Here is a 14,612-nt window from a genome sequence, read left to right on the forward strand (position 1 = left end):
ATCCTGAGTACTTCTCTTGTGATGATTTCCATTGTGCATTTCATTGTGTTGGAGTTATGGACGTGCACAGGCGGAACTTAAGCTGCCCAGTATGGTAACTTAGAAAAATAACTTTTTGTCATATTAGCTTGAAACGTCATTAATCCTGACAGTAGAACATAGATAATCTGTGAAACAACCAGGTTCCTCTGGCTCCTCCTAGTGCTACTAATTTGTATTTGTTTTCGTCCAGGCCCGGTGGGTTCTTGCAACAAATCAGAGCCAAGAAAGCTAAAAAGACACTTTTCACTGGGTTGGGGTCTCATTCCCAGGGCATTAAATAGACTTACACTTTGGGACCCTGGGACTGAGACTCACCAATCAACTATCTTTCTCAGCTCTGATTGGTTGTTTTAGTTCAGGGCCGGTGGATTCTTGCAAATGCCATTAGGAGCTCTAGGAGGTCCTAATGTAGGTCCCTGCTGGTTTGAGTTCAGGTTTATGGCTTACCTCATTTGAACACTCGTCAAACCATAAAGTAAACATTTGTGAATTGAGGATTGTCACACTGAATGATTGGACTTCCATCAGGACAGACACTCCACCACGGGATGAATGAAGGCTGAAATGAATCACAGATGTGCCAGACGCTTTCAGCATGAAACGAGCCCCAATGTGAATCATCAGCAGGATTTAAAAGCCACAAAGCACAGTTTTCAGTTTTATTGTTTTATTGAATTGCATCACTCTACATCGTCTAGAATTTCAACAAGATATTCTTTAAAGACCAAATATAATACTTGCATCCCTGCAATAAGTCTCTACACTTAAGAAGAGAAAGCTGTTTTACTGAAACATACATTAAGAATTAATATTTCATTAAACATTGCCATAAAAGTGAATGTTCATTCTTGTATGCCATTTTTCTAGTCATATATATTTTATATAATAGATTTTAGTCTCTGTCTCCTTCATAGGAATACTAGAAAAGAAAGAAGGTAAGAAATGCACAAAACCCATTGAAGAGTAGCATGGCCTAATACTACAGCAAAGAAGTTACTGGACATTCAGTTGACATGCACTCAGTTGAAGGATAGAAAAGAACACAGCCATAGAAGGGAAGAGTTATGACCTTGATCAGTTTGGCAAATTCCTGATTGGCTTGGTATCATGTAACAACACCTGTTGAGGTAAACCTGGTGACCTGCTTCCTGTCCACCAGCTTCCCTACGGCTACAGAAACTGCTGCTGCCTACAGGAGGCCTAACGTCCTCCCATTGTTAATCTTGTCATGTTGCCAGGAGACATTCAATGTTTCACTGCACCTCAACGGCACAACTCTTCCATTGTATGACGAAGCACAGGTTGCACTGAGGAGTAGGAGGATAGAAAAGAACAGGTTGCACAGTCTGAGGGACATTCAGGAATGTATCAATAGGAAACAGTATTGGCATTTCTGACAGTTCACTCACTATCTACCTCATATACACAACCCAACCAAGCTGGGCACAATGTACAGGACAGGAGCCTCCGATCAGAGCGCTTGGGCTGCATTCAGCTGGGCACTCGAGTACTGTAAAACTATGGCTATCAGTATAGTGAGTCACTGACATGTAAACATCAATCCATGCAATATGGCTTTATGTTTCTATTCGGAATACAGCAGCTTCCTCTCGAACGCAAACAAGCTTCGACAGTTCGTAGTGAGTAGTTTTATTTTTTAAGATGTGAAAGGTAGTCTGTGGAGCTTTCTTGGGAACAAACCAAAGTCATGTTTACATTCATTGTTTCTCACTGTTGTTCTGTCACTAGCTTAGCTGCAGTTTTAGATTTAGGATGGGGTTAAATCTGAGTTGTCTGGAACTAAAATCACTGTAGAAATCCTAACTGTGGTTTAACTACAGACTAGAGTTCTGGTAGTTTCTATTTGTTTTTATTATTTTTTTTTCTGATAATATGCAGGGATGCTGAAATCAGTCAGAGTTGGGGGTGCTGAGAGAAAGTCAGTCTTATGACATCATACTAAATGCATGATATTCATGGTTTTTGCATTAATTTTAATGGCCAGGATAATAATAATAATATTTAATAGTTAACATTTTACACAAATTTTATAACTTCTTAGCAGATGTTAAACCATCACTGCACTTTCCACTTCCATAAATACTAGTGTATACATGTAAGTCCCAGACAACGTGCTTGGTTGGTTGTTTTGATTGACCAAACTGACAAAGACTAAAACGACATTCCCTGTATATTTTTAGTTTATTTTAGTTGATTTTGTAAGTATGCAATATTCTATTTTTTTTTCTTCTTCTGAAATCTAGTTTTTATTTTTATTTCAGCTAACAAATGTTTTCTCACAACTAATTTTAGTTTTGTTTTAATTAACTAATTAACTAACCCAGACGCACACACGGTTTAAGAGAGACGTAAGGGAAGGTCTGTGGTACTCTGATCATTTGGAAGAAGATGGTGTTATAGAAACAGCAATGAGGGAGTCAAATGAGTGGCAGAATAAGGTGTTTACCGAGTTCTTCAGCTGAACTCTATAGGGAGCCGGTGTAATCCAGTTTCTGCATTTAGTGTTTGTCAGAAAGCTCACTGCTGCATTCTGCACCAACTATAATATGTTTGATTTCTGCTACTGGGAACAGGACACAGGATTTAAAATATAATTTTCCCAGTAGTACATCTCATGAGGTAACTAAAGTAATGTTCTTTTTACATTAACATTTTTTTTTATATTTGCACAAATCAATGTTAGTGTCCAAAATGTCAGTTGGTCCACATGTCATTTAAATATTTGTTTGGCTCTTATTTGACATTATACCATGGTTATGCCCATTTAGTTTAGCTAGCGTCTGCATTTAGAACCCCTGCAACTTTAGCTAAAGCGCAGATGCTAAGGGACAGAACAGCTCCACTTTGTGTTTCCTTGAGGTCTAACTAATGTTGTTGTCAGCTGTACCGCCACTAACCGCTGACCAGCAAAATAGAGGGAAACCAGCGGCAAGAATGTGTACCCTGTTGCCTGCACCACACAAACAAAACAGTGAAAACATTGCCCTGTAGCGCTACTGGTGGTCAAAAACTCCACAGGACACCTTTAACACAGACACTCAGAGATTAGTAGAGACATTTCACAGATAAAGCAGCAATGCCTTTGCATGCCTGTTCTATAAGCCTACTGTAATACATAATTCTGTTACAATATATTTAATAATATTCAACACTTCCACATAGCCCTGCCCTGCGCAATGCAACCCAGTGCTCTAAAAGAAGGGCACGGTGCAGGATGGATATTGGTATCGGTGTAGCTGGATCCCCACTGGTACCACAGTACTGGCAGATGACAGACAGGCTGTCATTCACAGAGGAAAATTGTCAACAATGAGGTGGATGGCAAGATGGCACCTTTTTGAAAGTATAGAGCTATAAAGAAGGAGTGATTCATCAACAAACCTTTAACCAGATAAACAGTTATACTATATATCTCTAAATACTCTCTTCACACTCAACAACCTCTAATATACTGTATCTTTAACTTTTTTTTACATTGTGCTTTCTGAGTTAGGGTCTGATTGGTGGGCTGTGTGTAGCGGTGTTGGTGGTGGTGAGGTTAGGTGAGGCATCTCGGGGACTGAATCTGGGTAATTTGACCTCACAGGGTAAACGGATGAGTTAAGTTTGTAACAAGGTGAGATTTGTTTTTGTCAAGAAAGATCAGAGCAGATGCAGAGGTGGGTCTGATCAGTTCCATGGGGAAGTCCAAACAGAGAAAATAAGACAAGACTTTATTCAGTGTGTGAACCTTATTTTTTCAGCAGTTTGTAGACACATTGTCACAATTCTGTATAACGTACAGTAGAGGTTTCAATCTACTTGTATGCATCGTAGAGAGAAAGGCCAAAATGAAAACTATGCACAGGAGTCAAAGAATGACAGACTCTATTGTGAGGCCAAACGTGTCCTTCACTGAACAGCTTTCTCATTGGGCAATAATATTCTCAACAGAGCTTCCAGATGTTGGTCTTGTCTTATGTTTTGCTGTTCAGACCAATCTAGCATTTGCATTCTGATGGTCCACATTTTTCTGTAATGTCCTCCAGTTGAATTATGGGTAAGGGACCCTTGTATCCAATAATTGGGGTTGACCGTGGCAATATATAGGATCATTGTGTGTTATAGATTGATGCTGAGGTGGTTGATCTATCAGCTACAGTATACTAAGTGATGTGAAGTGAAGGTTATTTTCCCGGTGATGTGTTGATAACTGAACTGATCACTTATGCAAAAGTGAAACCATCTTTGTATCAATATTGTAATGCGTTGCGATATTGGTGTTGTGTAGTCTGATGCCAAGAGCTCCACACTGAAAGACCACTAGTGGGCGTTTCCCTGCTTACTGGGAATCCATATCAAAAAAGAAAGTCATCTCTTGAAAACCTTTTAAAACCTCCTCTAGCATGTGGTGATGTTTAAGGCTTCATATTCAATGTCATTCAGATGGATTTCTGTCTGAAGTTTCTAATGGTAGGTATTCTGATTCAAACAAACTGTTACGAGAAGCCGCAGTGCCTACAGAGCTACTGCCACTTCCACTGAGAAAAACTTTGCACCATAGCACTAAAAGATGTCAATAAATACAAATATAATCATAATAGAACAACATTTTCATATGTACAATCTCTACTAGACTTGCACAGCTAATATAAGCTACCCATCGCCAATTCAGACAAGGAATACATAAACAGAAGGCGGAAATTAAACAAACTTTAGCTGCATGGAGAACAGTGAGGCGCTGCCTTTATCTCTTTTTTACTTTTCTTTTCTGTCTCAAGGTAGCAGCAGATTCTTTTCTATGTCAGGAATTATCCCTTGACAGCAAAACGATCTATTCATCTCACATCTTACATGACCCTGATGTTAAAATTCAGAGATTGAACTCATAACCAGTGTTTCATAAAATAAAAGCTACATGAAGATCTAAATCACTAACTCTCTAAATGTGCCTCTGCATGTCTGTCAATCAAAGACTGGTGTCTACATACCCAAATATTTGTGAAGACTTGGATCTAATCATACCTCCTATTGGCTGGCCTTTGGTGCTGATGTAAGATGTAATCATAATGTCTTCAAAGTTTTGGGTTTGGGGTTCTGTTGCTCATTAAAATCCAGTGCTGTTTACACATGCTAAATAAGTTCATATACCGTCATAGACATTACTCCCACAGCAGCCACTGCAGAAATGTACTTATTGTGCGGAAACAAGATTAAGCTCACAGGTCTGAAAGAATAAAAGTTTGCATTTTGAGGTCAAATAACATATGCCGATAAGAAAATCAGACTTGGTGGCTGCAGCCAGTTACAGACTGGTATAAATGTAAGTAAGTAAGTAAGTAAGCATTTAAAACCTAAAGTTACAACGTAACCCTGGTTCTCAGATAGCACGAGCGTGCAGAGGACTGTAGCTTAAAGTTAGGTATTGAGTGAAAGCTCCCTCTCTCTTGTTAATACTACTACAAAACTGACCCTTCCCAAGAAAAAAAAAAATGTTTGAAAAACAGTGGTTGTCTTAAAGTCAGGCTAATGGAATTTGGCCTATTACAGCCTGCTGTCAGAAGCTAACACTGATTCTGGTTTCTGCTTTTTGCTAGCCCTAGCTAGCTCTTGTCCTTATCAGTGCAGAAATTCTAAAATTACACAATATACTTATTTCTTTCTAAAAGCCCATTCGCTGCTTGCAAGGCCATCATGGTTTTTTTTACCATAATATGTATATTTCTTGACACTACCCCAACTCAGTGACTTGGGGACAGCTAGCTAAGGAGCTAGCTAACCTTCAAACTAAATTCAAGCATTCTGTTTTCCTGAGATTGCAAGCTAATCTGGCAACTAGGTCGGTCGATAGTCCTCATTTATTCAATATGTTGATGTGAGTTCAAAATGGCCGATGTAAGAATAATGTCTAAAGTATTTTGTAGGGTAGCTTAGTTTTAAAAAAATCATTAGAACACTGTGTATGGAGGCAAATGTGGGATGAGCAGCTACGATGAAATAACAGCTAAATGAGCTACCTGTGGTAAATCCAACCCTAATTGAAGAGAAACAAAACGCATTCCCAAATGCACTATTCAAAAACTAAGTAACTGCTACATGAAAAACTCAACGCCAGGGTCCTTGCTACATGACAAACCCCACTTTACAGTGGATCAAAGCTGCTTGAAACGTGAACATGACATAATCCCAATATCTTGAGCCAGCAAACAACTATGGTGAGATGCAAACGCATTTTAGGAATCTCACATTGTAAAATGCACTGTTAGTTCAATTTTCACTGCAGTTGACACCATTCATTTGCACTGTGTAAACATGTACTTACAAAAAGAGTTGAGGAATGTGAGGGTTGAAAGAGGAGGGGTTTGGAGGGGGGTGAGAGCGAGTGAAACGCAGGGGGGAAAAGGTTTTAGGGTTGGAGAGGAGTTAAAGAGGAAGTGGGTGTCCAGGAGTCTTGGCGTGTAGTTGAATATCTTCATGCTCAGTCCCTGTTCACACTGCACCAGGCGGCTGTAAACGGAGAGAGAGAGAGGGATGACAAGTGAGAAAGAGATTGAGAGAGAAAAGAAAATGAGCCCCAGAGGGGGGTACAGACAGAAAGATGTGTGAGGGAATGAGAGGAAACAGATTGAATAGAGATGAGGAGGAATTTGGCAAGGCAGAGAAAGACAGAAGACAGAGAGTGAGGGGAGATGGGTAAAAAATTAGAGTTAGACAAGAAAAAAAATGTCAGTCTGCCAAGCATCACCTCAAGTCACTGACAGTCCCCGCCTCAGAGCGTGGATGCATGCCATGTTAGACGTTTTAAATAGTGCCAGGTTGCTTTAATTGTTCAGAGTGCATCTGAGCAAGTAATACACAGCCAGCCTCACTGACTAAACACGAATCAGTTTCTCAGGATTAGGAGGACACTGTATCATTAGAGCTCTGCTCTGTAATTGTGTATATTAACATCATTTCCTTGTTTTCTGTTCATTACTGACTAACTTTAATCCTATTTTGTTCCATTGTTTTCTATTCAGTGCCGTTATCGATCAAGAACAAATGCCACACATTCATTGTTATCAGATTCTCAAATGAGCTCCTGGCTGCATTCCATCTTCATTATATTGGATGGCTTTGGACTGTTGGTTGGACAAATCAAGCTATTCTAAGATGTCATTTTCAGCTCCCGGGACACTATTTTCTGATATTTTACCAACTAAACAATGAATGAATGAATCTAAAAAATGATAGCCAAATTATGAATGTACTGCAGTGAATTAGTATTACACTTCCTACAAGAGACATTAAAAAACAGGTCAAAAATGAAGCAGCAGAGGCTGACACATTTGATCCGTCCCAGGGTCCATACTTGCTTTCTTGAGCACTGGAGTGTGTGTTCATGCGGCAAAAGCTAGTAGGAAAGTCCCATGGCTCAAAAATGCCAACACTTGCCAACACACTTAGTTTGCAGCTGTTTTGGAGCAGTATTCAGAGCCACAAGTATCCCACAATTCAGTACGGTCCACTGCGTCAAATCACTTGTTAGCAGCTGCTTTTGAGATTGACAGTAATTAAGGTGGTTACCACTTAATATCAAAAATGTGTTCTTCTTGATGAGACTGATACATGTAAAAACCATATAGGAATACATTTTAAATATGATATCCTTTAATCAATAATTTTGATTAATATGTTTGTTTGTTCCCTTACAAATGTAATCAGACAGCAATCATTCAAAATATCATGTTACGTCTCTTTTATGTGTACCAGGCCTACAGTATGTGCTGCAGGATAACTCAATCTAGTGGCTTTATTAGTTATATTAGTCCTTCAGCTCCTGAGGGTAAATCTGTTTTTTTTTTTTTTTTTTAAGTTAAAGTTCTTCGAGTTGTGAAGACCTTGTTTTTCTTCAAGTGTAATATAAGCTGCATTTTTCATGTGTATGTTTGAAGAATAAACTTCATAATTACCCAAATTCCGACCACATGCTTTTTTATTAACAGCTTTTACTTGTACTTTGAGTACATTTGATATCAGAAATTTACTTTTGATACTTAAGTACAGTAAATATTACATACTTTAACTTTTACTCAAGTAATATTGTAATAGGTGACTTTAACTTTTACCAAAGTCAATTTCTAGTGTGGCTTTCAGGTACTTTATCCGCCACTACTTTCAATTAAATACAATTAGCAATATAATTGTCTTACGTACAATGTAAAATATTTGATATTGAGTAAAACCCTGCAATCAAAATGTTACTTAAAGCTGTAGTAAGTAAGTTTTATGTAAGTAACTATTATTCTTGCAAATGCCATTAGGAACACTAGGAGGAGCCAGAAGAACCAGATTTTTTTAGCAAATATGACAGTTATTTTTAGAAAAGTTATCTACTGCAGCTTTAACAGCCTTTACTTTGAATTCTTTGAGTACATTTAATACCAGAAAATTGCTTTTGATACATACAGTAAATATTACATACTTAAGTAATAGTCATTCAAAGTGTTACTTGAGTAAAAGTACAGAATTATTAGCATCAAAATGAAAGTACCGAAGGTAATTGCACTCATTATGAAAAAATGTGCATTATATATAATATTGTTGGCTGCAGGTGGTAAAGGAGGTGGTAAACGGATTACTGGGAAGTTTATAGTAATCTTTAATAATACATAATCATTCATTAGTTGATTATATTTTATCAAGTAGTTATGAATTATATATAGTGAAGTAGTAGTATAAAGTAACGTAAAAAGGATAAGAAAATACCTCAAAATTGTACTTAAGTACAGTCAGGTTTCATTTGTTTTTTCCCAGGTGTGTTCCCCATGAAAAGGAAACTGATCCTGATGTCTAAAATCTGGACTGCTCCTTTAACTTCTGTTAGAAATCATTTTATTCTCTTGTTTTACTGTGTAGTGTTTCACCACTGACCTGGCACGGCTACAGAGGACATGGCCTCCGGCTGGCACAGTGTATCCACCTTCACATGCTGAAAGGCTTTGTTGGGGGCCGACTGGAGGTGCCTAGAATCAGAAGGGAGGGTGAGAGAGAGCACACACACACACACACACACACACACAGCTACGCACATAACACGTATGGACACGAGCACATGCATCTGCATATCCTGCTCATAAGCGCATGCAGCCTCTAACCGCTTAGCATGGCCCTTAGCCTTTACTGTAAGAGCTGAAATATTAATGGCGGTTAGATGCTGTGAGCAGTGGAGCAGAAAGTCAGATCAGCAGGCAGCTACATCAGCAGCCTCTCCTCAAGCCCAGCACCAGAGCCATCACTAAATCATGATGACCTGACGCAACTCAAGTGCTTCAGCAACTCTGGAGCGAGCGGCTGGCTGAAGAATGCTAATTAAATGTGTGTGGAGGAATTTATCCAACAGGCTCACGACACTAATGGAAGAAAAGTGAGTGCTCTCTTTATTTGGCAATCACCAATCAATGAAAACAATGGCAGGAGGGAAAGGCACGCTCAGCTCCAAAATACTTTCAGAGGAGCCAGGGTGCTGACTCATGGGCATTTTAAGAAACAAAATGAATGTCCACACTCAGTAATGACTTTTAATACTTTTACTGTGGATCAGCATTGGGAAGGAACCATTCCGCAGCAATGGGCCTTCCTCAGCATTTACAGATGTTTCATTCTGCCTGTTGATTTGGCTCATTTTTAGTATCACAGAAGACTTCTACTTTAACTGCATTAGCGCTTTTTTAGAGGCTTGTTCACACAAGTCACAGAAAATTAACAAGCTCTTATTACAGGCATGTATTACAGATATCAGCCTGGGGTTTAGGATTAAAGGCCATCCACACCAAGAGCAATAACTATAATTATACTATGGTATTGGTGAATATTCGATTCTGATTTGCTGCTGGGTGTCCAGTAATTCCTGATGTAGGACACCTACTAAGTGGTCCCAGTGAAACTGTTCACCGTTCTAAATGAATCTGAATATATAGGAGTGTCGTCCTTCAGTGGCTCATCCTCTGAACTCTACAGGATGGTGACTGTAACACACAAGCCCTTACACTGCCCCTCTGAACTCACTGGTGTGATCCTCCCACATCCTGTCCATTATTCAGCTCACTACTTCAGGCTGCGGCCTGTTGTTTGGATGGAGGGAATTCCTGTATGTCCTGTTGCCAAGTCGTATCTATGGTTCATATCACTGAATGGCAGTGGCGAATGATATGGTTGGGAACACTTAAACAGCGATTTGTTGAACAATTTTAGGATAAATATAGTGTGGATGCTGACATTGTTATTGTTCTTGGTGTGGACGGCCCTTTAAGTTTGAAATATTATTATTTTGAAGTTACATAAAGCCACTGAAAACTCACCTCTTCCACTCCTCCTCTCCATCCCAGAACTCGTAGACGACAAAGGATAAACCGTCCGGCAGACGCACCGCAGTCACACTGGGGGAGAGACAGAGGAGAGAGGGAATGAGTGGACAGTAGAGGAGGGAAGGCGGTGTGAAAAGGTAAGGGTAGAGAAAGTGAGAGTTATGACCGAATGGTAAGTAGATCATGGAGGGGGAGGAGGTGAGAGGAGGAGATGCATGTATACAGTAGATTGATGGCATAAGTGATAGCAGAGGAGGGAAAAGATAAATTAGATGTAGCAGAAGGGGGAGTAAAAGAAGAATGATGGAGAGGGGACGGGGAGGTTTGATGTTATTGGCCAATTATATAAGTCACATTATTGTTGGGCTGGGCGATACGCCCTATAAATAAAATATCAGGTTTTTTCACACTATATTTGATTTAATATTTTAATCATTTTTCTTCCTAAAAATAAACAACTAAGGACACTGGCCTTCTTCTCATATGGGAACATACACATACATAAACTGAACACAATACTTATTTATATGTTACTTCTTACTCTATGTTGTCTCATTAGTGCCAGTGATCAAAGACAAAATGGGTAAAATATCAAGCATAGAAAATTATTGACCAATCGCCCTGGCTAATGTAGTTTCCAAAGTAGGTACTCTTCTTGTCTTTGGTAACAATGGAACAAATGTGTTTTAATCCCTTTGGACAATGCTTTTATGTCTCTATGCTGTTGTCCATCTATTGTATTTTGTATTTGTTATGTTAATACGGACCTATGTGTCTGAAATAATGTTAAAATGAATTATTTCTGTGCCCCTCCAAAATGACCACCCTTATGAAAATTGTCTGGCTTGGCCACTGCATCATATAGCATTCAACAATCAACACAGCATTCAACGTTAGGTCATTAGGAGTATTTTCTACGTCTTTAATCAGTCTAAACATTTAACACAAGAAGACTGTGAACTGCTTAAGCTCTATGAAGAGAAAAGAAATTGGCCCAAGGTACAAAGAGTGTTCAACAAGACACAAAGGCCTCTAATTTAGTGCCGGTAAAAAGCGGACAGCACCATCAACTCCCACTTTCATCCGACTCAAGTCCATTAGTTGCACCTGCCTGTTTAGTCATTTTCTGGCTCTAAACGCAGGGAGAGGAGTGGAGCAGCTGAGGTTGTGTTTATGCAGATCAGGCGGCGCAGTGCAATTCTGGTACTTGTTTCGGCACAAAATTACACTTGCATTTATGCCTGCTCGGGGTACCTCTTATCACAAACATAATTTTCATTTCAATTTTAAAGCAATTTTCATGGTGCAAGCACAAAATCACACACAGAAGAAAAAAAATCACCTTTCATGCAAGTTGAGTTTTGCCTCTCTCACACTGATGTAGAGTTTCAGTCTGGTACTAAATGCACAGGCACGTGACCTTTTGTGTTTGTCTATATAGCAGACTGGTACACTGTTTCACAGAGAGTCTATACAGTGACAGCAGGTGGATCATAACAGGCATCCTGAGCTCCATCAAAGACCTCAGGACTTAATCAAAGTAATATTTTCTGTCATGTCAACAATGTTGTTAAATCCAGCCCTTACTTACTGTCTTACTATCTGCAGTAATGCCGCTATTTTAGTGCGTTCTCTATTATAGTGTCTAAATGTACACACAAATGACTGAATGCAACATTTGTAATCACTTAATAAGACAGACAGTAATAAATGGAAAATGTTATGCTGATATGATTCTCTTAAATAACTTCACATCATTATTTAGTGAAAGGAATTCCTGTCTCCAGAAATATAAAAATTCAACATAATAAGAATTGCTTTAGCGTTGTTGTTGCTCTAGCTAACAGGAGCTAGCTTGCTAAATTTGGTAAATGTTGCTGAGGCAGGAGGCATGGCAGAGCAAGGTGAAAGATGGTGTGAAATAAAGGTATAACTGAGAAGAATGCCAATGCCAGATTGCAAACAGGGCAATATCAAAATATACATTTCTATAATTTAATGAAAGTAGTTCACATTGTTTTATCAAAGTATTTTGCTAAGTTTATTCATATGATAGAATATTGATCATATTTGTCTTTTTTATTAATTTCATATTGAACACCTAATATACAGCTAATTCAGGATGAGTAAAAACTGAAATGCTCTGTTAATGCAAACTCTTAAGGTGCTACCTGGTATAATGCTTTGCCATTTTCTGTAATATGTAGATTGGGGTTTATCACTTGGCCTGAGCAGCGTACACACTGTCCAAAAGGTAGTTCTTCCCTGAACCTGAGGAGGGCACTGGGGGGACAGGCTGCCTACTATGTAAACCTGCTAAACCTTCTCAGGGCTTTAAAAGAAATGAAATGGCTATAATAAAGTGTTTGTACACATAATCACATATTCACCCCAAAAGATAATGAGCATTGGAGGCAGAGATTAAATAAACTTTATGACACTTAGTTTGCTCAAGATTAAATGAAGAGAGAGGAAAGGAAAGACTCACAGTGATACAAAAGAGAGAAAGAAGGAGACAGCACACAGCAGAGAGAAGTCTATTCAGAGGTAATGAGCATGCTTGCTTCCTCCTTCAGCGAAGCTTCTCCTCCCCTCATGAATTATTTACCTCTGCTACCTATAAGCATTGTGCTGCCACCACATTTACTGATAAAGTAACAATAGTAACAAAGGGACCAACAAGACAGTGAAAAAGCTGAAAAAGGCTAAAAACAAACAAAAACTAAGAGCCTCATCAGCATGACTGAAAGGCTGAAATTTCTTTGGCACATTTTACTCTCAAATATAGCTATTCTATGTTTATGGTAAATACTCTTCCCTTTTTTTTCAACTATTGCATAGCAAGAATATGGCTGTATATGTATGTATGCAGCCACAAGGAACCCTATAGTTTGTAATAGTGTACACAAAAAACCTTTGTTTACACTGTGGCTCAGCGTAGTGTCAGCTTAATAATGCACATGGCCGCGCTACGTTGAAAATGCACTGCAAACAGTAAGCTACTGAAATTTTTTTAATATCATCATTTTAATCTTTCGAACTAATTTGGCAATCGCTTTACAGCTCACAGTCGGCTCAAAGACAGAATTGAATCACGGTCCGCATGGGGGCCACATCTGGTAGTCACTTACGGCCCTATTCTGACCCTGTGTTTTTTGGCAATGGTTTTATGTGTGTTCAGTGTTCAAGCCAGTGTTTACTGACTAAATCTACTCATTTAACTATATATCTACACTTTACTACACATACAGTGCTCATAGGGAAGGAGAGGAAGAGAGAAACCTGTCTGGTCCAACATAGGGCCAGAACAGAGCCAGCTATGGTCATACAGTCAGCTGAGATATGGTTATGTCTGTATATATGTGGCTACCAGATCTGGCCCACAGAATTCTGTTGTATGTATCTGTGTAAGTGTAAGTGGGCTGTGTGTGCCGTCACTGGGCCAGACCAATTTTGCTATGAGGGATTATGCAGCATACTCTGTTTACAATGCAGCAACAAGTGTAGTCTAAAAGATAGACGTATTGGATATTCTTTGGATAATGCATATTCTTTGGATATTGAATATTGGAAATTTTTTGGGACATTGAAAGCTGTGCTTGCACTTGGATACAATTACCAAACTATGATTCCAACTAAGGAAAGAGTGAATGGTTAAAGCAATTTTTTTGCCATTTCGACTTTTCAAGTAAACGTGAGGATTTACATTTAGAAACAATTCGATTTGGTGTCCTTGTCTTTCTGACACGAGTTGCGGTATGTACCACAGCCGTCATACCACTCCCTCTGGCTAGTAGCCTACAGCTCACTAGGCTATGTTTTTAACATCTTATGCCACAGTCGCTACCCGATCCGTACATCCTGATCCTTACTGTGCATTCGCAACTCTCAACAGAGATGAGAAGTAAGCGAGATGGCTGCTCATTAGTTACTTCCATCAGCAGCTCTGGAAAAACACAATGTGTTTATTACCCTAACACTCTCTAATAACCCCCGAAAACAGTTCAGGCACAGAAACTTTTTGCTTTAAGCCCGGTGAATTTAGTGTTTCACCTGAAGGCTCCCTCCACCTGTGTGTATCTATTGACCTCAGCTGAATCACCAAATACATTTTGTCCTCCGAGAGCAGAGTGTCAAGTAAGTGAGTGTGTGACTTACTGAAGGAAGGCTTTTTATCTGTTAGGAAAGTGGCCTTAAAGGTTCCAACAGACCTTGAAAATCCTT

General features: G+C 39.1%; 1 protein-coding gene across 1 annotated transcript in view; it reads right to left on the minus strand.

Moving 5' to 3' along the window:
- Nucleotides 1–6,463: 6,463 nt before the first annotated feature.
- The window catches only part of necab2 (N-terminal EF-hand calcium binding protein 2), a gene marked incomplete in the record, with an annotated part of 133,244 nt that continues 125,095 nt past the window's right edge, over nt 6,464–14,612 (minus strand). Inside the window, 3 exon segments of the mRNA XM_035664951.1 lie at nt 6,464–6,549; nt 8,956–9,047; nt 10,383–10,460. Of these exon segments, the coding sequence (XP_035520844.1) occupies nt 6,521–6,549; nt 8,956–9,047; nt 10,383–10,460 (199 nt within the window).

The sequence above is a fragment of the Morone saxatilis genome, unplaced genomic scaffold (assembly GCF_004916995.1).
Source record: "Morone saxatilis isolate NCDOM2014 unplaced genomic scaffold, NCSU_SB_2.0 Contig2, whole genome shotgun sequence".
Taxonomy (NCBI): domain Eukaryota; kingdom Metazoa; phylum Chordata; class Actinopteri; family Moronidae; genus Morone; species Morone saxatilis.